Raw genomic sequence first — 27,202 nt, 5'->3', positions numbered from 1 at the left:
CATACTTTTGGAAGCACATCAGATTGAGGACTTCTGGCGCGATGCAGGTAATGCGATTTCCCCCATAGGTTCACATTGGAGAGCGGTAGCAGAGTGTCAATTTGATGCACCACCCCAGTGTGAAAGGGCCCTTTGACTGCCGCGGATAATTATAGGGGCTATGCGTTTTGGCATCAATACACCAGGGGCATGCAAAGGCATTTTAGTATAAAACTGCTTCCCCCTGCAGAGGACCTCTATAGGCATTTTTTGGTTCCCAGAATTCCTGTGCCACAGGAGACTAAAAGGTGTTTAGTACAAAGTTTGGACTCAGTGCCAACTTTCTACATTATTTGAAATAAGCAAATCTCAGATGATGCAAAATTATGTAAATGTTACATACATTAGCAGCAGAGTTTTTCTGGTCGCCAGCGATCAGCAAAGCCCTTCAAAGCGCTCAAGTGCGAACTACCGCTAAACTGGTACTGTTATCTACAAACTAAAAAGTACATACTGTGGATAGTAGTCACCAGAACGGATGTTTAATCTCCCTGGCGTTTTGATTCGCGCGGCCTTGGGAGGGTTTTTTTTTAACCTATTTTTTTCATCATGTAGCTAGCCTAGCGCTAGCTACAGGATTCCCCCCTCCCTGCGGCATCCCTCCCATCGCCGCCGGCGATCAAGCCCATCCGTAAATCCCGTTCTGAACGGGATTTGCTTCAGGGCTTCCCCCGTCGCCATTGCGACGAACGTCATCGACGTCGTGACGTCACAGGGAGAGCAGGGACAATGAAACGCCACTACAGAAAATAGTTCCTAGCTGAGCTCTGTTATAATTTAAGTAGGCCTCAGTTATTTGGACTGAGTTTTAGGTAAAAAGGCTTGTTCGCAGAGTATACCTTTAAGAATCGGTTCTCGCAGAATCGAGGCTGCAGGCAGTTACCAGGAATATGTCCTGAACATGTTCCTGAAGGAAGGCCACAGGCCTACACTGCCCCAGAAAAATAGACTATGGGAACAATCAACATAGGCCATATTTATAAAACATAACATTCTTGCAACTGGGACAAGGGGCTCATAGAATATTAATCAAGTAGGTGACACCACGAGGGGTCTGAGCCAATGGTAGGTTTTGGGGGGACGGCTCAGATGAGGTCACATTTAACTCTTTCTGGTTCGTATAAAACCAACAGCCGGTTTACAGAGAGGCACTTTTTCTGTCCCTGTCACCGCTGGTCTTAATCTTTACTTATATATTTATTTATGTCTCGTTAGTTTATCTTGTGTGCTGTAGATACTTAGTTTAGACGTAACTTAGTATAGAAAGAAGATACCCGATTACCATTCATGAGGAATGTTAGTCGGCGGTCAGGTTCACGAGCTGCCGTACACATGGCTGTGGTGGTCATTATTGCTCCCCTCAGCCAGCTTAAAGTGAACCTCCAGACTAAAAATTGACTCAGCAGCACTGGAAAGGCCTGGTGTTGCTTTAACCGTTTCACAGCATCAGAACTTTTTTTCTCTGATACAAGCCTCATTTTTAGCTGCACAGAAAAAAACTGCCCGGGCATTTTTCCCCTATTGCTGTGCAAAGCATGATGGGATTTCTGATGTTGTTGTTCTCGTTCTGCTGTTTTGGTGCAAATTTTTTTTTTTACATTTTAAATTTGACATTTGAAGCCTAGCGTGTGCAGCTGGGAGGGATTATCAGGACACAGGACAGTGGGAACTGTGTCTCCTGCTCCTTGTCAACCAAAAAGATGGCTGCCCCATGACAAAGATGGCAGCCCCCATGAATCACAAACATTTGCCTGTTCTTTTAAAACGGGGTGGGTAAGAGATTATATTACCTATCTATTCTAATTAACATAACTAATGTAACTTAACCACTTGAGGACCCACCCTTTACCCCCCCTTAAGGACCAGCGCTGTTGTAGCTGATCTGTGCTGGGTGGGCTCTGCAGCCCCCAGCACAGATCAGCGTGCAGGCAGAGCGACCAGATCGCCCCCCTTTTTTCCCCACTAGGGGGATGATGTGCTGGGGGGGGTCTGATCGCTCCTGCCTGCTGGGTGTTGCGGGGGGGGGGGGGGCACCTCAAAGCCCCCCTCCGCGGCGAAATCCTCCCCCTCCCTCTCCTTCCTGGCCCCCCCCTTGGAGATCCGGGCTGCACAGGACGCTATCCGTCCTGTGCAGCCAGTGACGGGACGTCCCCTGTCACATGGCGGCGATCCCCGGCCGCTGATTGGCCGGGGATCGCCGATCTGCCTTATGGCGCTGCTGCGCAGCAGCGCCGTACAAATGTAAACAAAGTGGATTATTTCCGCTTGTGTTTACATTTAGCCTGCGAGCCGCCATCGGCGGCCCGCAGGCTATTCACGGAGCCCCCCGCCGTGAATTGACAGGAAGCAGCCGCTCGCACGAGCGGCTGCTTCCTGATTAATCAGCCTGCAGCTGGCGACGTCCTGCAGCTGCCACTTTGCCGACGCGCGGTATGAGTGCGCGGTCGGCAAGTGGTTAATGACAGTATGTTTGTTTAGGCTGAAGTTCCCCTTTAAGTCATTAAGTCAGGTGTGTGCATGAGGCTTTACACAGTCTCCCACCCAAAACAAATAACTAACAATCATTTTCAGACAAATGCAGCCTGACTGAGCAATGATAAACAGAAGTATGACATTTACATTGACAAGTGTTACGCATTCTTACCTGTGACTCATACTGCAACCTTCTAACAACTTCATCTTTATATGGTAGAATGCTGGTCGGAGTGTCTTTACAGGGTATCCTAGCCATGTCTTCAGGTCCAACACTAGCAGAGAGGGCTGCGTATGGGGGAAGGCTCACAAATTCACTGCGAGCACACACATAGGCCTCTCCTCGCAGCAGTGAAATGACAGACCACGTCACTGGGGCCACAGCTGCCCTCCCCACTATAGAGCCAAGTAACAGGAACATCGCAGGGGCCGAGCAGTTCTTAATGGCCCTCTTCCGACACTCCGCCACCATGTTCCACGTGTGGTTGTTCAACATAATGCCAATTAGAAACAAGACCAGGGCAGGTACTCCAATAGCAGCAAGACCATACATGTAGTTCCTCCCTGGAGAGCAGGGACAATGAAACGCCACTACAGAAAATAGTTCCTGGCTGCCCACAGTCCCAAGTGCAATAAGACCATTGAAGATCATGACATCTCTGCTCTTGAAGAACAGGGCGAAAAATTTAAAATTTTCCGTTATGATGGAAGCCATTGTGTTTGTGGGTTTAGACTTGTGTTGCAGAAAGAATATGGTTTCAACTCTGTAAAAATGAAAAAAAAACAAAAAAAAACAAGTTAGAATAAAGAAGAGGGAAAAAAATAAAATAAAAAATAAAAATAATAAAAAAAAATGTTTGTGCTATCCAATGTTGTAACTTAGAAAGGAACTCCAGTAACATAAAATGCAGCAGTGTTTAGCCTAGGCTATTTATTATGCACCTTTCACCTCCCACAGCATTATGGGCCATATGCAATTCCCCTTCTTACCTGAGTTTTCTCCTAGAAGATAATTTTCATCTTCGATTTATAATAACTTTTCAATCGGAAAAAAAAAAAAAAAAAAAAAGTACCATAAAGTGGAAAATGACTTTTCTTGCTTGCTGGTGATTTAATGGGCATTTTATTGCCAAGTTTGAAAATATCACTCAGGAGAAAAAGCAAACAAACAAAAAACCTTAATTGCATATGGGCCCAGGTGTTTCTGTACTCTTTGGAATACACAAGAAACGCATATTCTGCAGTGATGCACCTGCCAGCAGCAATGATGTTGCCACCGGTAATGAAGCTCAGAATGTAAATCAATGTGAGGGTAGGTTTGGGCACAATGGGCAAACACTGATTAAATTATTTATAAAGTAACATTGTAAATAAGCTATTTTTTTATTATTATGTTAGATTCAGTAAATTTCCTCTTAATTTTTTACTGTACTGTATTTATAGTATCTGATTATCCCCCGGACTTCCTCCCCTTCTGTTTCCTGCTGATTTTGGCTTCCCAATTTCCTTCACACAGAATGATAGCAGTGGACTATTGTACTGCGTTAGCCATCAGTAAAAGAAAGAAGTTTTGAGATGTGTGGTACATTGTGGGTTCTTTCAGCATAGTAGTAGCACTGGAGAAACTTCTTGCTTTTACTAATGGCTAACACTGTACAATTGTAACAATCTTACCTCCTTATAGCGGGGCCCGCAATGTCTCCCGCGGCATCTCCGGCGGGGCTCGCTCACGTAGGGGGTCTTCCGCGTTGTCATCCTCGGATGGCGTTCCCGACACCACTGCGGCAGTGAGTCAATGCGCACGCAGTATGGCTAGACGCACGCACGCGAGACAGTGCGGCCTTTACAGGCTGAGGAGGCATTTCTGAAGGGAGGACCTGTTCTCCTGTGGGCTGGATTGACTCTCCCTCCTGGGTATATTAGGCCAAGCAAGTCATTCACTCGCTGGTCTTGATACTAATCAGTTCGCTGGTTCTTGGCCTTAGCTAGTGTCAGTTTGAGAGCTACCTTAATATACATGATATATATATGTACGCTAGTCAGTCAGTATTATATTAGATATACAATATTACGATAATATAGATATTACATGTACTGACCTTTGCCTGCCTCTTTACTATGTATCTGCCTAGCCCCTCTGTACCACTGCCATCTGATTTCTGTGTACGACTCGGCCCGCTCCTGACTCTGCTATTGTTTGTTCCTTCCAATACGACTGACATCTGAATTGCTGTGTAACAATATTAGCCTGTTATTTGACCTAGCTCTACATTAGCCTTCTGGACCCCTAAGTCCATAGCCCTTGGTGCAAATGCTGAAATGCAGGGAGATCAGACAAGCACCTGACCACGGTACTCTGCTGCCAGTGGCCTGTGCAGCGGCCACCTTGCTCTCTGTGCATGTTTGCATTATGGCGGGGGGGGGGGGGGGGGGCTATGGACTTGGGCAGCATTGGAGACAGAGGGGAAGAGGAAGCTTTGGCACTGGAGACAAGCAGAGAAATGAGTGACACTGATTGCTGCTGCGGTGTGGAGGCGAGCTGGCTACCTATACTGAAAGGGTAGGGGGGGGGGAGGGATTAAGGGAGCAATCTGGCTACCTATACTGGGGGGTAAGGAGAGAGGGTTCATCTCGCTACCTATACTGAAGGGGGGAGGCTGGTAACAGTGGCCTTAAAGTGGTAAAGAATACAAATCCGGCCCTGCATAAGTATCTCATACAAAGGCTTGTTCTGTTGTACATACACACATTGCTGCATACCCAAGAATACACACACATTGCTGCGTACCCAAGAATACACACACATTGCTGCGTACCCAAGAATACACACACATTGCTGCGTACCCAAGAATACACACACATTGCTGCATACCCAAGAATACACACACATTGCTGCATACCCAAGAATACACACACATTGCTGCTTACCCAAGAATACACATGTTGCTGTATACCCAAGATTAAATTCATAACCTTCCCTTTTTGCTGAATAAAATGCTTTAATTAGCCCCCCTGATTAAATGAAAAAAGCCACAAATACAGGAGTACAATACTATGGGTACAGTCTACAAGTTGACTACTCATGTTTTGCCATTCAAAAAAAAAAAAAAAAAAAAAAAGTTAATAATGTATCAATCTATTCTATATGAGGAGTTACTAGCGCAGTTGGCCAGGTTCATAGTGGGGCGTTGCAGTGTGATGAAATGGAGGCACTTTAAAGTGGACCTGAACTCTCTGCTCTAAAAGATGCACAACAGCAGAATAACCTTTAAAACAAAACATCCTTGCTGATTCAAACCCTAAAATAAATCTGCACGGTTTCTACTTCCTAATTCATGGAAGCAGACATATTGACATCCTGTGCTTTCAAATGAGCTTATCTGCTTTATTTGCCGTGGCAGTCAAGTGACACAAGAGAGAGAAGATTACAACTTGTGATTAGACATAAATTAGGGGGAATTAGACAGGCTAAACTCTCTAAATACATACAGGGTCCATTTCTCTGTTTTCCTTCTGCTCTGTACAAGAGTTCAGGTCGACTTGAACACAGAAAGTGGTACTGCAATAGTAAGTGTATGTAACTTTCCGAGTGCATCCAGTGCAATGAGATCCAACTACAGTATCCCAATGCAGTGTGTTACTGCAAAACATGCAGTGGGAGTGTATGGGACCTGCAGACATTTACTGACAGGTTTAACAATACCAGGTTCACAACAGGAGTACAGAGTATAAGGCACATTTTCCTGTGAATCCACCAATCTGGTATATCTGATCATGTGTGCTAAATGCCCCAATGTTACGTATGTGGGAGAAGCTGGAAAACTGCACAAATGTATGAAGGGACACAGGCACACTTATATCCAGAATCTGGGCTCCCAGTTATTACACACTTTCGTTCCAATGGACACAGCATGAATTATCTCCGTGTCACTGCCCTGACGGGTAGCTTCAAATCATCAAATGATAGATTTATAGCAGAAACAAAATGTATCAATTGGTTCAAAGCTGTGGACAAGGGCTTGAATAAGGACAAAAACGTTATACTGGTATGGGACGGATATTTAATGCCAAAACTCTCTCAGCCTATATAGCTAAACTTGTGGACACGGAATTTACGATGCCTCTGTGACAGGCTTACTCCCAATTCTGTGAGTATTGTGGAAACAAAGATTCTTATCTCTGCTAATAACCTCCCACCCCATTTAGATGTTTTGTTTTACTTAAAGTACTTACAAGGCCAAAATCTGTCCCCAAAACGTAAAAAAAAAAAGTTAACTACCTGCATGACTTTGTAAGGCACGGAGGACACCGTCCGCGCCCTCCGTGCCGTTCCGCCTGGTCCCCACTGCTCAATAGCCCCCCGAAAGGCTGCGCCCCCACAGTCTGGGTCGGTATCTGCAGCCTGCATAAAGATGGCCACAGGAGCTGGCCACGGCTGCGCAGTCCGCATAGCCGCTACTGCGGCTGCGCAGCTCTAGGGCCAACCCTCCGATCCACGCTGCCTGTTACGTGGTCGGGGGGGTTGGCCCTAGAGCTGCGCAGCCGCAGTAGCGGCTATGCGGACTGCGCAGCTGTGGCCAGCTCCGGCGGCCATCTTTATACAGGCTGCAGATACCGACCCGGACTGTGGGGTCGCAGCCTTTCGGGGGGCTATTAAGCAGAGGGGACCAGGCAGAGGGCGCGGACGGCGTCCTCCGTGCCTTACAAAGTCATGCAGGTAGTTAACTTTTTTTACGTTTTGGGGACAGATTTTGGCCTCGTAAGTCCTTTAAGGCATCTTGGCATGTATTTATGCTTGAAAAAAAAAAATCTATGTATCCCTTTTGATTTTGCATGTATATAGCCGTCTGTTCCATCAGCTTGTAAGCAAACAGGATTTAAGCCAGACGAAGTCTATACAGCCAAAAGCTTGCTTACCCTTATTCTTTTAACCTTTTGGGGGGCGCGTAATGTAAATCCTATGCCGCAATTGTGGCTGTCTAAGCCTGATGCGGAGTAGGATTTATGTCACCTGCCATTTTCGCTCGTGCGCACCCGAGAGGGGAGATTAAGCCATCATATGACAGCGGACATTTCCCCTCAGTGATCAGGAGCCATAGCGATTGGCTCCTGATCACTACGATAGCCGGCGAATCATAGTGATCAGTAAGGGCCTGATCCCACTAACTCAGTTGTGCGCAGTTGTGTCCGCTTTTCAGAAACACGTTACAGATGCTGAAAAGTGGACACAACTGCGCTCAACTGCGTTAGTGGGCTCAGGCCCTAACAGAGCAGCGGCAGTCTGAGGGGAAGAAGACGATCCACTCACCTTCCTGACGTTCCCCCGGAGATCATCGCTCCCCTCCGCTCTGACGTTCCCCCGGAGATCATCACTCCCCTCCGCTCTGGCCAGCATTCCGGCTTGCTCTGACGCAAGTGTCGGGTCCTGGCTTGATGACGTCATCAAGCCGCGGGCCAGAACTTTAACAGCAGTGTGAGTGAGGATGCCAGCCAGAGCTGCTCATCGCTGGAGCCTGGGAGGTGAGTAAAGGCTGCTGGCAATTCGGGGGACACCTGGCTACACAGAGGACACCATGCCCAGCCATCTATAGTGGGGATCCGGCTGCCTAACGCCCCACACCCCCGGATGTAAAATAGCCTGGTCCTTAAGTGGGGGACGGGGGGGTGGGGCTTAGGCAGGCGGTCCTCAAAGGGTTAAGTTAGCCAATAAATGGTATCATCCTGATTTAAAACTTCTTGCTTTTACTGATGGCTAACACGGTACGATACCCTACTGCTACTACTATTTTTTGGTCTAAGTCAATCAAAATTAGAGTGATCTGACATTTTGGGGAACGGATTCCCAGCAGATGGATCAAATGAAATTTAAATGAATAAAGATGAATTAAATCTGCAGAGAATCAAATGGGAGGGGGGGGGGGGGTTGGGCAATTCGCTGAGTGTATGGGAACCTGTACATTATTAAATTCCTGAGTCTACAGTGTCACCATAAGGTGTCTGGGTATTCCTGAGATTACATTGCTCGGGTTTGTATACTCAGCATAGTAATATGGAGTCTTCTTTAGAGAAGAATCCAAGGAGAAAGACTATAGACCTTGAACAGACTATTTGCTAACCAAATATGTTGAGAGGAGTTCAATAAAAATGTATGGTAATTGTATTAGCCAATAGGCAGTTATATTTGTTACTACCCAGTAGGGGTAGAAAGCTTAATGTAATAAACACACACACACACACACACACACACACACACACACACACACACACACACACACACACGATTTGAGGGCTTAGCTGCTTTGCTAGCATTGAAGGGCATCAACAGCTATGAATACTAGGTACAGTAATTCCCAGGAGGGTTGATCCAGGGATTTTACTTGTTTAACGGACATTCATCGGCAGATCAGATCCACCAGGATGGATCTTCAGATCTGCAGATTATTGTCTGATCTGCAGGCGATGGTCCATTAGGTGTGTGAGATCTGCAGATATCAGACTATGAAACATTTTGCAGACATGGATCTTTTGAAGATACTGATCTTTTGCATGCAAAGATTATAGAATAGACCAGGGCTGTGGAGTCGGAGTCGGAGTCGTGGAGTCGGAGTCGTGGAGTCGGGCAATTTTGGGTGCCTGGAGTCGGAGTCGGAGTCGGGAAAAAATGCACCGACTCCGACTCCGACTCCTAATGAATTTGTAACTGTAATTAAAATAGAAAATATGATAAAATGTTCTATTTCTCAGATAATAGTCATTAAAAATAATGTATATATACAGTATATATACAGTAATAGCTTAGTCCACAAAAATGAAATAAACCAATCAAAATTAGTTACTTGTGCTGCTGCAATAAAGCAGTCCCCGTATTTTTAAGGTCAGATATACATATCTGATTGTGACTGTATATATGATGTGTACACAGGAATCTCTTATATATACTAAATAACATCTATGCTGTAAGAATAAAGCCTGATGTGTAGCTGTGTCACTAATAGAGATGGTCAATGACATGGAAATAATTCTGCATTGATGCTGATTTATGCAAATGTATGCACTCCCTTTGCTGATGAAATCAAATAATGTGATATGTTATTAAAATTTGGTTTGGTGACTACAAATTAGAGGGTAACTGAGACGGATGAAAAGTAAAGTTTTATACATACCTGGGGCTTCCTCCAGCCCCCTTCAGGCTAATCAGTCCCTCTCTGTCCTCCACCACCCGGATCTTCTGTTATGAGTCCTGGTAATTCAGCCAGTCAGCGCTGTCCGGCCGCATGCCGCTCCCACAGCCAGGAACATTCTGCACCTGCGCAATAGTGCTGCACAGGTGTAGTATGCTCCTGGCGGCGGAGTGTGTGCATGCGCACTACGCCTGACTGGCTCAAGTACCTGGACTCCTAGCAGAAGATCCAGGTGGTGGAGTAGGACAACGAGGGACTGATTATCCTGAAGGGGGCTGGAGGAAGCCCCAGGTATGTATAAAACTTTAATTTCATCTGTCTCAGGTTTACTTTGTTACACAGTAGTACTATACTCTACATATGCACTCCCCACAGAGCTGCAGGGAATCCACTGAGAATGCTGTGCACATTGAACACAGAGGTGTTGTCTGTTTACAATCTCCTCATTCCCCTGCAGAGTACCTGCACATCATTCTTACATGTACCCACACTTACATTGCCTAGGGCCTGATAGATGTTCTTTGTTCCGGTTTGTACCTTTTACAAGTACTCTTACCAAGGACTAGTTTTAGTCTAAAGGGAATAAATATAGTAGTCTACATATCCTTCTCACTTCAGTTGTCTTGTAAAATTCCTAAGCGTTGGCAGTTAAGAGACGAATTTCATGTTACATACTTTTAATCAACAAAAATGTAATATGCAAATTAGAGGAGTCGGAGTCGTGGAGTCGGAGTCGGTGGAATCCTAAACTGAGGAGTCGGAGTCGGAGTCGGTGGATTTTTGGACCGACTCCACAGCCCTGGAATAGACTGTGTAGAGTATGGTTCTCATACTACATGGTACTCATACTACATGGTAGGAGGTAAAATTGGTCTGCGATCTTTCATTTTCCAAAGACTTTTCTTAAGTATGCACTTAAGGTTTTTCTTTAGGCTTGGTGCACACTTGTCAGTGTGAGACAGGTTGCGTTTTCTGTCATGTGAGTTTATGCTTTTTCTGCATATACGTTTTAAGGAGTTTACAGTTCGCATATACAAAACGCATATGCATTTTCCAATTGCGTTTTATGCAAATCACTAGGACGACAACAGGAAGTGGAAGTACATCAGAAATAAAAAATAAATAAATTATGCAACAAAACCAGCGTTTTTAAAAATGCATGTTAGAAAACGCATACAAAATGCATATGGGTTTAACCACTTGAGGCCTGCGGTGTTAACCCCCCCTAGTGACCAGGCTATTTTTACTTAATTGGGCCACTGCAACTTTAAGGAAAAGCTGCAGGCCCGTACAACTCAGCTCACAAGTGATTCCCCCCTCCTTTTCTCCCCACCAACAGAGCTCTCTGTTGGTGGGGTCTGATCGTCCTCACATTGTTTATTTTTTGTTTAATACATATGTTTGTTATTTTTCAATAAACTTAAATTTTTTTATTTTTTTTAATTTTTTTTTACACTTTCCCTCCCTCTTCCCTGCTGGCCAATCACGCGATCGGCTGTCATAGGCTTCTGCCTATGAGAGCCGATCGCTCTCTTGTCCTCCAGGGGGACAGCCGTGTCACACGGCTGTCCCCAGTACAGCGCTGCTGCTGCTGATCGCAGCGCTGTACAAATCAGTTAGACAGCAAATCTGCCATCTAATAGTCTCCCAAGCGGCGATCGCCACATGGAGACTGAAGGCGGGGCGCCGCCCCCCGAGCAGGAGATGCGCACGCAGCGTGCGCGATCTCCTGCTAGCCCCATAGAGGACAGTTCACGCCAATGGGCGTGGAGTGGTCCTGGGGCTGCCGTACTGCTCACGCCAATTGGCGTGGAGCAGTCGGCAAGTGGTTAATGCATTTTTTGATGTGGCCCATTGACTACCATTGCAGGCAAAAACGCTGCGTTTTCCACAACGCTAGCGTTTCTGCTAAGTGTGTTCCCAGCCTCAGAGTAGGACAGAAAAAAAAATTCTAAATCATTTCTTCATAGATTCTTAGATCTAATACATACTTTCAACAAATGTGTTAGAAACTGCTAGGAGGGAGGAACTGGCAAATCCAAAATTCAATTAATAGCCATCTAGACATACCAGTTAGGAACAATAGCAGCTTATTGTAAACAACAAGCAAACTGCAGCGAGTCCCTGTGGAATAGGCCTAGTCAGGTCTATGTTGCCGGTGCACAATCCCTCTGTGGGTCACCACTCCACACACGGTTCAATGTAGTAAATACGAAGGAGGCACTCAATTGGCTTCAAACTTGCGTTTTATCAAAACCCAGGATTACTGGGATTTGATAAAACGCAAGTTTGAAGCCAATTGAGTGCCTCCTTCGTATTTACTACAGCTTATTGTAAACCTCAGGAAGGGCTTGCTCCCACAATTTTTTTTTTTTTTTTTTTTTAACACATGCATTTTACAATTTCATGCATTTTCACATTGAAGATCTATTATAGCATTTCCTCCAATTTGCTGTGATGAATTGAGTTAAAAAAACTAAAAAAAACCAAAAAAAAAAAACCAAAAAAAAAAAAAACAACAAAAAAAAAAAAAACTGTTGAACACATTGGGCAGGATTCAGGGCTGGTGCACACCAAGCATTTTTAGTAGCGTTTTCAAAACCGCTGCCCTCTGTGAAAATGCTTGGCTAATGTATCTCAATGGGATGATGCACATCAGCAGTTTGAGGTTTTTAGCAAACTGCAAACGTGGCTCCAGCAGCATTTTTGCGGTTTGCAGATGAGTTTCTGCCTAAAAGTATAGGAAAAGCTCCAACCACTCTGAAAAACACTAGATCAGAGCGGTTTTCCAGGCGTTTTTGTTATAGAAGCTGTTCAGTAACAGCTTCACTGTAACAAGATATGAAATCTGCTACACAAAAACGCTCCAAAAAATGCTAGTCATGTTTAGAAAACCGCTCTAAACATGCCTAGAATCACTCTGAAATCTGCTTCATAAACCTCTAGCGTTTTGAAGATCTGCTTGAGGTTTTTGGTGTGCACTGGCCCTCACAAAGCTTTTTCACCTTATCCATGTTACATTTTTAAGCTTCCAAAGAGCAAAATTATAATTCTGGTAAGAAAAGTAAATACTGAAATGAAGTTGAACAACTTACTATGAGCAATTATTTTGCTTGTAAATGTGCTGAAAGGTTACTTTTATCAATATCAATTAGGTAATAAGACATTTTTGAGAAGTATTGTGAATAGATCCCAAAGTCGCGTACGTTAAAAAGGGGCGCTGGGAAAAAAGGGCGCCGGGTTTTTAACGATAAGCATGGATAACGTTTAAAAATGTATTGTACTATATTTTGTTTAAAATTAATGTTTTTTAAAGTTATAAATCATTAAATAATGTGCATTAAATCGGCAATTGTAAAAACGTTAATCTTTCGTTTAAATACTGATACGTATAATAACGTAAAAAAAAAAATTACTAAGTAACCCTCCCTGTACCTACCCCTAACCCCTAGACCCCCCTGTTGATGCCTAAACCTAAGACCCCCCCTGTTGGTGCCTAAGTAACCCTCCCTGTACCTACCCCTAACCCCTAGACCCCCCTGTTAGTGCCTAAACCTAAGACCCCCCTGTTGGTGCCTAAACCTAAGACCCCCCTGTTGGTGCCTAAACCTGAGACCCCCCTGTTGGTGCCTAAACCTAAGACCCCCCTTTTGGTGCCTAAACCTAAGACCCCCTGTTGGTGCCTAAACCTAAGACCCCCCCTGTTGGTGCCTAAACCTAAGACCCCCCCTGTTGGTGCCTAAACCTAAGACCCCCCCTGTTGGTGCCTAAACCTAAGACCCCCCCTGTTTTTTTCGTTTAAAAATAATGTTTAAAAAAAATGTACTGTTTTTTGTTTAAAAATAATGTTTGAAAAAAATATTGTACTGTTTTTCGTTTAAAAATAATATTTAAAAATGTATAAATCATTAAATAATGTGTAATCATGAGAAGCAGTAATAAAACATTAAGTCTCCGGGCGCCGCTTTTAAAACGTTATTTTTCACCGGCGCCCTTTTTTCCTATCGGGCGCCCATTAAACGATATTTATTATTGGAGTGAATGGCGGCGCCCGATTTGTCCACTAGCCTCAGGCGCCCGAATTTACTGTTTCCCCCAAAGTCCATATTTAACCTGCATTTTTTTAAAAAAAATATGTATCTCCACACATAGATCTAGACGGGAACAGGCCCCAAGGCCTGGGACCAACTACAGAGCGCTATCGCTAGCAATTTGTGGTAGCGCTTTGTAAGCTATTTTTGAAGCAATTTCCCTGCTCCCATACATTACATTAGAATGGAAATGCTCCCAAAATGCTACATGCCCAGTGACGGCGATTTCCCCACTTGCAATCGTTCCAGTGGGATCTGCTCAGTCACTTACATAGGCAAAGCATTTTGGGAAATCATTAGTGATTGAGGGCCCATTTCCACTATCGCGAATTCGCATGCGTTTGCCGCATGCGAATTCGCATAGCCAATACAAGTGGATGGGACTGTTTCCACTTGTCAGGCTTTCTGAGCGTTTTCGTCCGCGTTAAAAATTCGCATGGCAGAGCCATCAGAATTCGCATCCCGCATACCGCTATGTGGGTATATGCGTATTGTCATGCGAATTTGCATGGAATCAATTGAAAAGCACACAGGCACTGCCATGGTTAAATTCGGATACAACGTCATTCATGCGAATTCGCATGAAAATTCGCATACAAACGTATACGAAATTCGCATCCGCATGCAAATTTTTTTTGCGGCGATTCGCACCGCACAAGTGAAAATAGGCCCTGAAAGCCATCCCAAAACGCTGCCAAAAATGCTCTAGTGGGACCCAGCCCTGACAGTGTTCTCCCCGGGCTCTTTTAGCCGATTGCTCCACCCGGCTAGTTGTGATGAACACCCGGCTGTCATCGGCTCACCTCCTCCTGTGCTATAAGCAGAGTTGTGCACAGAAGCACCAGCCCTGCATTTGCTAATATTGCCCCACCTGGCTACTTTTTAAATGCCACCCGGCTGGAAAAAAATTCTGGGGAGAACACTGCCTGAGAGAGGTTTCATCTGTCCTGCAGGCAGAACCACCTGAGGATAGGTTCACAGTGCTTAGTTGCATTGCAGAAAATTTCTGTATTTTGAGTTAATGCCCATATAATTCTATGGGCCTGTTCGCAGTAATGGATTGCGTTATTCTAACTCGCTGCATGCAGGCTTTGCATTAAAGTCTATGTCCAGTCTCCATTGCAGTTCATACACATTTTAATGCGAGCAATATGCAATTGACCACTGTGAATCCAGCCTAAAGGTCTGTAGCATAGGGCAATAACAGCAGTGGGCATGTTCACCAATATATACAATGTCTACATAATAAGGTCATTTAAAGGACACCTGACCTGAGACAAAGCTACCCGAGGTAAGCTCAGAGGTATGTTCATGCTCGACCCAGATACTCCTGTGTGTTGTCTGTTCCTCTCCTTGTTTCCTCCATTCTCTAGAATCATCCCTAATCCCCCCCCCCCCCCCCTCTAAAAAAAAAAAAAATAATAAAAAAAAAAAATTGACTTTTGGCTGAAGTCAGGGTCACACTTAGCAGAATAACACTAGTTTTCCAATGTGTTCTACGGGGAAAACTCATGCTATTCTGCTAAGTGTGACCGTGGCCTTAGACAGGTCACAGGAAGAGGCAAGCTTGCTGCCATGTTCCCTTTTACTACTCTCCTACTTCCTTTGCTACCTCATCCTATCCATTTGCTTCTAAAGGCTGCCATACACTGGTCGACTGCCACCAGATCGACCAGCAGATAGATCCCTCTGTGATCGATGAGGGATCTATTGGCTGCCTACACTGCAGACAGATTTTGAATCGATTTCACTATGAAACCGATTCACAATCTGCGGAGCTGCCGCTGCCCCGCATACATTACCTGATCACAGTGGCGGCTCCAGGAATTTTTTTTAGGGGGTGCTATGCAGGTGCTGGACCAATTTCCGGGGGAGCTGACGGGCAAAAATGGGTGTGGCTATAACCTGCGGCGCGCGAAGCGCGCCGCGGCGAAAAAATGGGCGTGGTCATGACCGGATGAGGGCGGGGCTAACTGTAATTTAAAGTGAACCCAGGGTGAGAGTGATATGGTGGCTGCCATATTTATTTCCTTTTAAACAATACTAGTTGCCTGGCAGCCCTGCTGATCTATTTGGCTGTAGTAGAGAACTGAATTACACCAGAAACAAGCCATGCAGCTAATCTTGTCAGTTCTGACAATATTGTCAGAAACCCCTGACCTGCTGCATGCTTGTTCAGGGTCTATGGTTGAAAGAATAAGAGGCAGAGGACCAGCACGGCAGCCAGGCAACTGGTATTGCTTAAAGGGAGATAAATATGGCAGCCTCAATATTATTCTCACCTCGGGTTCCCTTTAAAAGTGCAACGCAAAGACAGAGGGCCCAAGTTTTGGTGACCCTTTTCCCAGAAAATTCACATAATTGTGCAGGTTTTCTCAAGAAAATACACGTAATGTGAGCAGATTTTAACAAAAAACACGTCCAATGACCCCAATATGCACAATCGTTATCAGATATGGCTCCAATATGCACAATCGGTAGCAGATATGACCCCAATATGCACAATCGGTAGCAGATATGACCCCAATAGGCACAATCGGTAGCAGATATGGTCACAATAGGCACAATCGGTAGCAGATATGGTCCCAATAGGCACAATCGGTGGCAGATATGGTCCCAATAGGCACAATCGGTGGCAGATATGGTCCCAATATGCACAATCGGTGGCAGATATGGTCCCAATATGCACAATCGGTGGCAGATATGGTCCCAATATGCACAATCTGTGGCAGATATGGTCCCAATATGCACAATCGGTGGCAGATATGGTCCCAATATGCACAATCGGTGGCAGATATGGTCCCAATATGCACAATCGGTGGCAGATATGACCCCAATATGCACAATCGGTAGCAGATATGACCCCAATATGCACAATCGGTAGCAGATATGACCCCAATATGCACAATCGGTAGCAGATATGACCCCAATATGCACAATCGGTAGCAGATATGACCCCAATATGCACAATCGGTAGCAGATATGACCCCAATATGCACAATCGGTAGCAGATATGACCCCAATATGCACAATCGGTAGCAGATATGACCCCAATATGCACAATCGGTAGCAGATATGACCCCAATATGCACAATCGGTAGCAGATATGACCCCAATATGCACAATCGGTAGCAGATATGACTCCAATATGCACAATCCGTAGCAGATATGACCCCAATATGCACAATCGGTAGCAGAAATGACCCCAATATGCACAATCGGTAGCAGAAATGACCCCAATATGCACAATCCGTAGCAGATATGACCCCAATATGCACAATCCGTAGCAGATATGACCCCAATATGCACAATCCGTAGCAGATATGACCCCAATATGCACAATCCGTAGCAGATATGACCCCAATATGCACAATCCGTAGCAGATATGACCCCAATATGCACAATCCGTAGCAGATATGACCCCAATATGCACAATCAGCATCACCTGAAAAAGAAAAGAAAAACCCATTTACTCACCTACAGCCAGAAGACCTTCTTTCCCGACCTCCTGTCCCGAGTCCCGACCTCATTGTGGCGCGCAGCGCCCGCGCGCCCACGATCCTCTTCCTTCCCGACGTCACGACGAGACTTCCTGCCTGCATGCAGAGAGCAGGGCTACGGGAAAATGGCCGCCCGAAGCCATGCACTGCAGACTCGAAGTCTGCAGAACAGGGCTCCGGGCGGCCATCTTACCGTAGCCCTGCCTGCTGCTCCGTGCTGCCGCTGTGTGAACTGACTTGGCGTCTTTTAGACGCCTGAAGTCAGTTCACTCCAGGGGGTGCTTTGGGGGTGCTTGGACAATTCTAGGGGGTGCTCGAGCACCCCCTTGCACCCCCCTGGCGCCGCCCCTGCCTGATCAGCCTGGCGCGAGTCCACCGGTCTCCGCTGTCCCTTCTCCGCTCCAGCTTCACTTTACTTCCTGTCGGGGGAAGTTTAAACAGTAGAGGGCGCTCTACTGTTTAAACTCCCCCCGACAGGAAGTAAGTGAAGCCAGCCGGAGAAGGGACAGCGGGGACACGTGCCGGCGGAACAGGTAATGTATTGCCGCTAGCGTCGGTCATTTGAACGCCGCTATCGATGCACTCCTGACCTGCCGGCGATCGAGCGAAATCTTCCACGCGGACAGATCGATGGGAACGATCAATTTCAGACAGAAAATCGATAGTTTGGTCAGCATTTGCGCAACAATTTCACAGCAGATTCCATCACAGTGATCGAATTTGCTGTATATCGGCGGGAAATCGGGTAAGTGTATGGGCCCCTTAAGAGGAGGGGGAATCCAACATGAACATACCTCTGTGCTTACCTTGGTTAGTTTTGCCTCGGGTCAGGTACCTGAAGAAAAAAAAAAAAAAAAAATGCAAAGACATTGATACAGTTTTATGAACAGCTGCCTGCTGCATCTTCCCAAGCTCTCTTGAAATTCTATATATGAAGGTGTGCCCCACAAAAGTAAACTAAGGGTGACTGAAGAAAAATAAAAGTAGATGGACCTGTTTGTAGAAAAAGAGAAGGCTGTACAACACATAGTATTGTATTACTGATGTGTAGTTTGGTTTCTCAGGGTAGCACAATGACAAATGTATGTTAAACAGTGTAAGTTTCCACTTTCAAAAGAAAATGTAGTATTAACCAGAAAAACACCCATGCATGCAAAGCTGTCCCCCTGCAAACACGTTCAGACCTGGCTGAGACATTAACCAGGATGTTACCTAGAAAGTGCAGACATTCCACAGCAACCTTCAAAAGCAGATTTTCCAATAGAAGGGGATTACAAACAAAACATAAAGGTTACAAGTAGCGTGTACAGTCAACAGTGCTAGTGCTGTGTATGTGTTATTTAGTGTCTACCCTGGAGAAAGATATACAAGAGCTGCTGGACATGCAGCCATAATCAACCAAACGTCGAGCTGCTCAAAAGGAGATCTATAGTTAATTTTCATTGCATATCTGAAACTGAATAGTGTCACACAGACATGCGAACAGAGAACACCGTAATTATATGATAAAAGAATACAGACATAGGTTATCTTCAAAAGCTAAGAAAAAAACAAAACAAAAACAAAAACTTTGGGTGCTAAGCCAATGAAAATAAAACTTTTAACCACATTGGGACTGGACAGCTATGGCCCCTTTAAAGACCAGAGCCATCCATGCCATTTTACAACATGTGATTGCCTCACAGCAATCACAGGGACAGGAGACCATGAAATTGACTCCTATCCTATGTTCTGACAACAGAGCAAGCAGGTGCAGCCACGCTGGCAGCGGCGATGAGTGAAATCTACACCCTGGCAGGAATAAGCGGCTACAAACTGGGCGTAGATTTCAATCATGGCTGTCCAGAAGAGTTTAGAGCAGGGGTCCCCAAACGTTTTGGGTCGAGGGCAGGGTCAACGTACTTCAGACGGCTGGGGGGCCGGAGTATACAGAAGATGATGTAGAAGTCTTTGCAGGCCAGACAGTGAAGCATACCCAGGTGACAACCTGCAGTGGACAGCAGTGTCATCTGATGTGGAATTTGATTGGAAACCAGCGAATAACTGCTTTCTGGCTTCCATGTGGATAGGTGGTGCCAGCACTGCTATTCTATATGCTGACAACCAATATTGAAAGATGTAGCTGACCACATCTATAAGTAATACAATTTGTGTGGGGGGCCGGTAAAAAAAGCCTCAGGGGGCCACATTCGGCCCGTGGGCCTTAGTTTGAGGACCACTGGTTTAGAGCGAGTTTCAGTTCATGTTTGAACATATACATAAGACGTAGGTTTGTCCCAGAGAATATTGCACTGTAAATATCGTTTCCTATGTACAGTGGCGTAGCTATGGGCCTCGATGCGAGTTTTACATTGCCCCCCCAAGCACTCTATAGGTAACACTTGGTACGGAGCAACACCTGCCAAGGTCATCCACAGTATTAGAGGTGCAAGAATGGGATGGGTAACAGTTTGTTAATGGTTATTATCATTCAAAGTATCTATAGAAGTGATTATTACCACCACAGGACCAATAAACAGCTAATACTTTGGTTGAGGAAGGGCCCCATGGGGTCCCTCTGGCCCAAGGGCCCCAATGCGGTCGCTACCTCTGCAACCCCTATTGCTACGCCACTGCCTATGTAGATGGCACTCACTGTAGTTTTAAGGCTATGTTCACAGTGATAAGTTGTAGTGAGATGTAACGGATGCATTATAATGTGCAGTATCGCACTACTTTGGTGCAAACCCAATGTGGAGCATGCAGTGCCTTACAGCATAATGTACGCAATAACAGCTGCAGTGAAGCATTCTTTGATGAAATACTTCATTGTCTGCCTAACTTGCAATGCAACTTCTCCCTTTCCTTGCGTTTTTATTCTTACAGAGAACATAACGTAGTTTCACTGTGAACTTGGCCTAAGGACCCTTTCACACTATAGGTCTGTTGCATTGCGGAAGAATTCTGCATGCCACGTCACTGCCCATACATTTCTATGGGCCTGTTCACAGTACTGCATTGTAACAGATTGCGTTATTAACTATTCCTGCAGGCTTTATATTAAATTCCAGTCTCCATTGCACTTCACAGTCATTACATGTGCATTACGCAACACACACAGTGTGAATCCAGCCTTAATTTTCCAAAGCACTCTCTGACATGGGTCTATACAAAAATGAGTGCTAGTCTGTCTTCTCATTTTCTCCTATTCTGGCAGTAAGGCTAGATTCACACTGGGTCATTGCATACCCTGTAAAAATGTTTTCACACTGCAACAGAGGGGGAAGAGTCGCATAATGCATTATGCACAAGGTGACCCATAGAATACATATAAAGTATACTGCAACTGTAAATGCAGATTATCCAGTACCGCACAGCATGCAACACAATAATCCTGTGGACCCCGCTACACTGCGCACACATCCATGTAAATATCCCATTACAATATAATTGTAATTGCTCGGCGATTATATTGTCCGGCGCAATAAAACATGCCAGTGTGAAAGTAGCCTTAAGGGGCCCATACACTGGTCGATTTCATCCATCAATCGATTCCATAGGATCGATTGATCAAAAATTGATTCTTTTAAACTCCCCATTCGATCGATTTGCGGCCAATTTCGATCCATTTGATCTGACAGGATGGAAAATCTAGGTTGATCTGATGCTGACAGCAGATCGATGGCCCATAGAGTTGCATTGGATCTAATGGTCCAATAATGCATTTAGATCGATTTCCAATAGATTTCATTGTGAAATCTATTGGAAATCTGTTCCTAGTGTGTGGCACACATCAGATAGATTCCGGTCAGATTCTACTTGACAGGAATCTGACAGAAATCTGTCTGATGGTCGAATCTGCTGCAAATCTAGCAGTGTATGACCACCTTTAAGGTGCATACACACGTCTAACTTTTTCAAACAACTTGTCGTCTGACGTGTCATTTGAACTATTTGGAGTGCAAACAACAAGTCGTTCAGACGTCATGTACACACTGACAAAGCAGCTGATGTGCTAATTTACGTTATTTACATGTCGTTTAATCAACTTGATAATAGACAATGGACTGAATAGAACAATGGACTAGAATAAATGACTGATCAAACCACTTGTTTGAACTACTATTAGTTGGATAAGCGACTAATGCTGGGAATACACTGGTAGTTTTTTAGCGGATTAGATGTTAGATAGATAATTTCCGACATGTCCAATCACTGTTCGATCGTTTTGCCATTGAAGTGAATTGAAAAAGATAAGAAAAACGAGCAGAAGAGAATCAAGTGGGAATCGAGCAGCAAAAATGATTGCGGGCAGAATCGAGCGCCAGAAACGACCCGTGTATTCCCAGCATAAGAGTAGACTCGATACACGGAGCGTTGGAAAAAAATGATGCGTGTATTACCAGCATAACAGTCATTTAAACAACAGTTGGTCCAACGGATCCACTGAGTATTTCATGCTTGACAGCACATACACACATCCAACTTGACGTTCAAACGATAAGTTGGACGTGTGTACGTACCTTTAGGCTGGTTTCACACTGTGCGTGCTGCATAATCATGTGAACTGCATTGTAGATTGGAAAAAGAGGTTAATACAAAGCCTGCGTGCAGCGAGTTATAATAATGTGATCTGTTACAACAGTACTGTGAACTGGCTCACAGAATTGTATGGGCAGTGAGTTGGCATGCAGAATTATTCTGCAATGCAACTGATCCAGTGTGAAAGGACCTCCAAGATTCCTGCAGTTCAACATCGAGAATCCACTGAGATGTACTGTTCCAATACATAATAAACTTTGTGGGAGAGCAACATAAGTAATAAGTAATTTATAATTCAATGTACAGTATTTACTCTGGGATAAATGTATGTGTATGTATGCAGTTTAAAATTGTACAGTTTTTCATCTAAGTGCTGACATGTGCATTACCATCATCTCTTGGCAGGTCCTTTTACAGTCCATTAGCAGGATCTATGGAAAATCAACAATCAGACCTCAGAGGACTACATTTCCTTCAACAGAAGCTTGGAGTGAGGAATATGGATGGATCATATTTACATCCTGGACTGTATTCTGACCACAGATCCTCCAAATGAGTATGTATATCAGGAGTTCTGACTCCTCAGGCTGCATGTTTGTTTCCAGGCCTGTGATATAACCTAATGCAAACAAAGGAGCAGCCTGACAGAAAAGCAAGCATCCTACCTAATAAATTACAAGTGTCCCTGCGTCCCATGTCAGTGTGTCATCCTAACATTTGTTTAGCGCTTTTCTCCTGTTAGACTCAAAGCACTCAAGAGCTGCAGCCACAAAGGATGCGTTCAAGGGGCCACCCTGCAGTGTTAGAAAGTCTTGCCCAAGAACTTTTTAGAGATATCAATAGATACATACACAAAATTTATTTTTTTCTTACGGGCAGTTGACAGGCAGTGAAATGATTGTCGAAACTCTCACAACTGTCTGCTGCCTGTCAACTGCTCACTGCTGCCAACTACTTGCTGAGCACACAGTTCAACTGCCCGTGGAAAAGAGGTCTTAAGACCAATCTACAGGATACGATTCTTTGTGTGATTCAATTGCAAGACAATGGCAAATCGAATCCCGATCTGACATGTTGGATTTAATCGGATTTTAAAATAGAATCGTAATCGAATCGCACAAACAATAGTATCTAACTACTGCTGCCTGCAGAGGACATCTATAGGCACTGTTTCCCAATATTACTGTGCCACAAAAGTCTAAAAGGTGTTAAGTACAAAGTTTTTGCTACTGAATAGGTACTGACCCTAGCCAGGATTTGAACCCTGGTCTCCAACGTCAACGGCAGAGCATTATTATTTTAGAGATATTCCACATGTCAGCAAAAACAGTCCCCTTAGTTCAAATCTATGTATTATGCTGGGTACACACGATGCAATTACCTGCCCGACAGGCGGGAATTGGGGCGATTATTTCAGATATGTCCGATCGGCTCCCGGTCAATAAAGTGATCGATTTTGCGCACTTATAGTTGGAAAAAATTAATTGTTTATTGATCGGTTGCACTTTGGACATGTACACACGATGCAACTTCCGTTGCAATGACCCGTCGATCGGGTGAGAAATTGCATCGAGTGTATCCAGCATTATATGGAGTTCTACAAACATCCCAGATGTTATTTTACATCTTGGGAAAGTCTGCAGCCCTGCCACTGGGTCAGTTACAGGACAATGGCTACTGGGTATAATTATGCGGATATCAATTTGGAAGAGAAAGTGGGTTGAATATAAACTTTAGACAGGCCTAACCAGATTAAAAATTCTGGCTTATTGAATTTATCATCTAATATAATTAGTTTCCAAATCTGATTAGCTCTCTGGGCTGGTGCACACCGGGCGGCTTTTTGGGCGTTTTCAGATCCGCTTGCGGCTGCGGATCTGCTTGGTCAATGTATCTCAATGGGGTGGTGCACACCAGAGCGGGAGGCGTTTTGCGGAAACGAAAAATGCCTGGGTGAGGCATTTTTTGGATTTCGGATGCGTTTCTGCCTCAATGTTAAGTATAGGAAAAACGCAAACCGCTCTGAAAAACGGCACTTCAGAGCGGTTTTGCAGGCGTTTTTGTTACAGAAGCTGTTCAGTAACAGCTTTACTGTAACAATATATGAAATCTACTATACTGAAAACCGCAGCAGCAATCCGCAAAACGCTAGCAAAACGCCTCATAAAAATAAAAAAAAGCGTTTAAAAATCTGCTAGCATTTTGCGGATCTGCTAGCGAGTTTTGGTGTGCACCAGCCCTCAGCAAAGATCTGGTTTGGCCCATGTTATTGCCGATTACCATGGAGCAAGAAAGTCACCTAAAGTGGAATTTTAGTCTCATCTCTAATGCCCATCAAACAGCACTTGACTGAGGCTACGTTCCCAGTGGTGTGCGGCATAGCGGATGCTTTGTAACGCACCACCTATTGCGGCGATGCGTTGTGGAATAACGGCGCACGGCATCGTAAGAAGTGTGTGTTCACAGCGAAGCATATTTTCCATTGACTGTATGCGAGAACACATGGTTAACATGCGGCGTCACTTTCTCGATTACAATTATACATCTACTGTTCTACCTAACATCTACCTAATGCTGGGGATACACGGGTCAATCCGGCAGCCGATCAGCCGCTGGATCGACCCCCACCGCATCGCCGTTCGTCAGGATCCATGACCGCTCGTCCCCGCCGGCACTCCTTATCAGCTGCTCGATTCCCTGCGCCAGCGGGGATCGAGCAGCGTGATCGGACCAGCTGAATATTATCAGCTGGCCGGATCAGCTGCTCAATACACGGTACAGAAATGTACCATGTATCCCCAGCATTAGAGTGGATACACATCCAATTTCAATTGGCCAATCACTGACCAATTTTACCACCTCCGTGTAGCAAGAGAGCCAAGACACTGGGCTCTATTCCCAAAGGGCAGGCCGTAAAATACCTTATCCGGTTTTTTACTAATTCACTAAAGTTTTCCCTCGTGAGGCAGAAGTTCTGTAATTTACCGAACAAACATGCCTCAGTTCACTAATCCCTGCTCGGTAAGTGTCACATACCAGCATGGAGCAGGTCAGCGGGCAGGCAGGGGAGCTGTGTGTAGGACTGAGGTTTTCCTTAAGGTGGCCATACACTGGTCGATTTGCCATCAGATCGACCAACAGCTAGATCCCTCTCTCGAATCTGATCAGAGAGGGATCGTATGGCTGCCTTTACTGCAAACAGATTGTGAATCGATTTCAACATGAAACAGATTACAATCTGTGGAGCTGCCGCCGCCCGCCCGCATATATTACCTGATCCGGACGGTGTGAGTCCCTCCGGTCTCCGCTGTCTTCATCTCCGCGCTCGGCTCCAGCTTCACTGAACTTTCTGACGGGGGAAGTTTAAACCGTAGAGGGCGCACTACTGTTTAAACTTTCTGCCGGGACAGGAAGTGAAGCCAGCCGTAACCTGGAGCCCAGCGGAGAAGAAGAACAGAGACCAGGGGACTCGCACCGGCGGAGCAGGTAACGTATTGCCGCTAGTATCGGTCGTCAGACATTCGAATGCCGCTATCGACGCACTCCCGACTCGTCGGCGATCGAGCAAAATATTCCGCACGGACGGCTCAACGGGAATCGATGGTAACGATGATTTCGGACGGAAATCGGTCGTTCTGTCAGCGTTTGCGCAACGATTTCACAGCAGATTCGATCACAGTGATAAAAATCTGCTGTATATCAGCGGGAAAATAGTTATGTGTATGGGCCCCTTTACAGTGCAACTCTGTTAGCCCTTTAGATGTGCTGCAGCCACCAGGGGGGAGCTCTTTTGTATGCTTATACAAATAAGCACATCTAAAGGGATGCAGGGATGCCTTTTGAAAATTTCTCTGCTTTGCTACACTGAATGTCCCACCCGATTACCCTTTGCTTTAAATCAGCATGAGAAGCCGGGCTGTGTGGCTCTCCCTATTGGCTGCCTGGCTCTCCCCAAAGGCTGTCTGTCAAATCTACTGCACAGAGACAGCATGGGGAGAGCGAGTTATCAGCTGCTGTGAGCTGGAGAAAATTACCGAACACTTTTGGCCGGTAAACTTAATGTGGAAATCTTTGTGAATTGACATTTCTTGAGGCAATTACCGCACAAGTCGGTAATTTACCTCACTAGTCTGTAATGTTTATTTTCTGTGTGGTGAATTGAAATGTGGGAAGGTTATCGGTAAAATCCTCTGTTTTCAGCATTACCGAATGTGGTAATGCTTTGTGAATAGAGCCCATTGAGTATTATGAACAGGTTGTGTACGGTAAGCTCTCAAACTACAAGAAAGTGGTAAAATTGGCCAATCAAAATTGGATGTGTGTACCCACCCTTAGGACTGGAACCCACTAGAGCAATTTTCTGAGCTACTGCACACTGTAAAACAATTAGAATTAATAGAAAGGACCAATCAGGATTAAAAACGCTAATTGCTACACAATCGCTGGCAAAAAGCTGACACTTCTTAAAAAACGCTACCAATATTGCTCATGAATTCGCTTAAAAAGCGCTAGCGATTGGTGATTTGTAGTGGGTTCCAGGCCTTACTCCAGAGCTCACAGAGCTTCCAAGAATAAGGGCCAGTGCACACCAAAAACCTCTAGCAGATCTGCAAAACGCTAGAGGTTTTTGAAGCAGATTTCAGAGCGATTCTAGGCATGTTTAGAGCGGTTTTCTAAACATGCCTAGCGTTTTTTTGGTGCGTTTTTGTGTAGCAGATTCCAAATATTGTTACAGTAAAAGCTGTTACTGAACAGGTTTTGTAACAAAAACGCCTGGAAAACCGCTCTGATCTAGCGTTTTTCAGTGGGGTTTTCCACTTTCCTGTACTTTAACATTGAGGCAGAAACGCCTCAGAAATCTAAAAAAAAAAAAAAAAAAAAAAATATGCTACAGCCCCCGAGTTTGCGTTTGTTGAAAAAACGACCCGCTCTGGTGTGCACCATCCCATTCGCTTTCATTAGCCAAGCGGTTTTCCCCCTGCAAGAGTTTTTAAAAACGCTTCGGAACCGCTCTGGTGTGCACCAGCCCTAAGGGCCCATTCACACTTGAGCAGGAATTGCGTGATTCCAGCTCAAGGGAAACCACTAGCGTTTTTTTAAAAACTGCTGCAGCATGTAACACATGGCAGTGTTCTCACTGCCAAGTTTGCGGTTAGCGATAACCGCAAACGTGTTACATGCAGCGGTTTGCCGGCGATTCGCGATTAGCGTTTGTGATTAGCATGCATAGCACCGCTAATCGCGATCACGTCAAAACCGCCGCATGTCCAGTGATGTTTCCTGCGTTAATCACGAGAAAAATCACTTCTGTTTTGCGATTTTGAATGTGAACGGGGCTTAAATGATGTTATTACACAGCAGATGGAACACAGCATGGAGGTAGTGAAGGCACGGATAG

General features: G+C 45.0%; 1 protein-coding gene across 1 annotated transcript in view; it reads right to left on the bottom strand.

Moving 5' to 3' along the window:
- The window catches only part of CALHM2 (calcium homeostasis modulator family member 2), a 38,894-nt gene that overhangs the window by 4,277 nt on the left and 7,415 nt on the right, over positions 1-27,202 (bottom strand). The window contains exon 2 of the mRNA XM_068258869.1: positions 2,684-3,275. Within this exon, the coding sequence (XP_068114970.1) occupies positions 2,684-3,226 (543 nt within the window). The 5' untranslated portion in view covers positions 3,227-3,275. The remainder of the gene's footprint in view (positions 1-2,683; positions 3,276-27,202) is intronic.

Source organism: Hyperolius riggenbachi, chromosome 10 (assembly GCF_040937935.1).
Source record: "Hyperolius riggenbachi isolate aHypRig1 chromosome 10, aHypRig1.pri, whole genome shotgun sequence".
NCBI classification, from domain to species: domain Eukaryota; kingdom Metazoa; phylum Chordata; class Amphibia; order Anura; family Hyperoliidae; genus Hyperolius; species Hyperolius riggenbachi.
The sequence above is the reverse complement of the archived record's forward strand: the minus strand, read 5'-3'. Positions and strand labels throughout refer to the sequence as shown.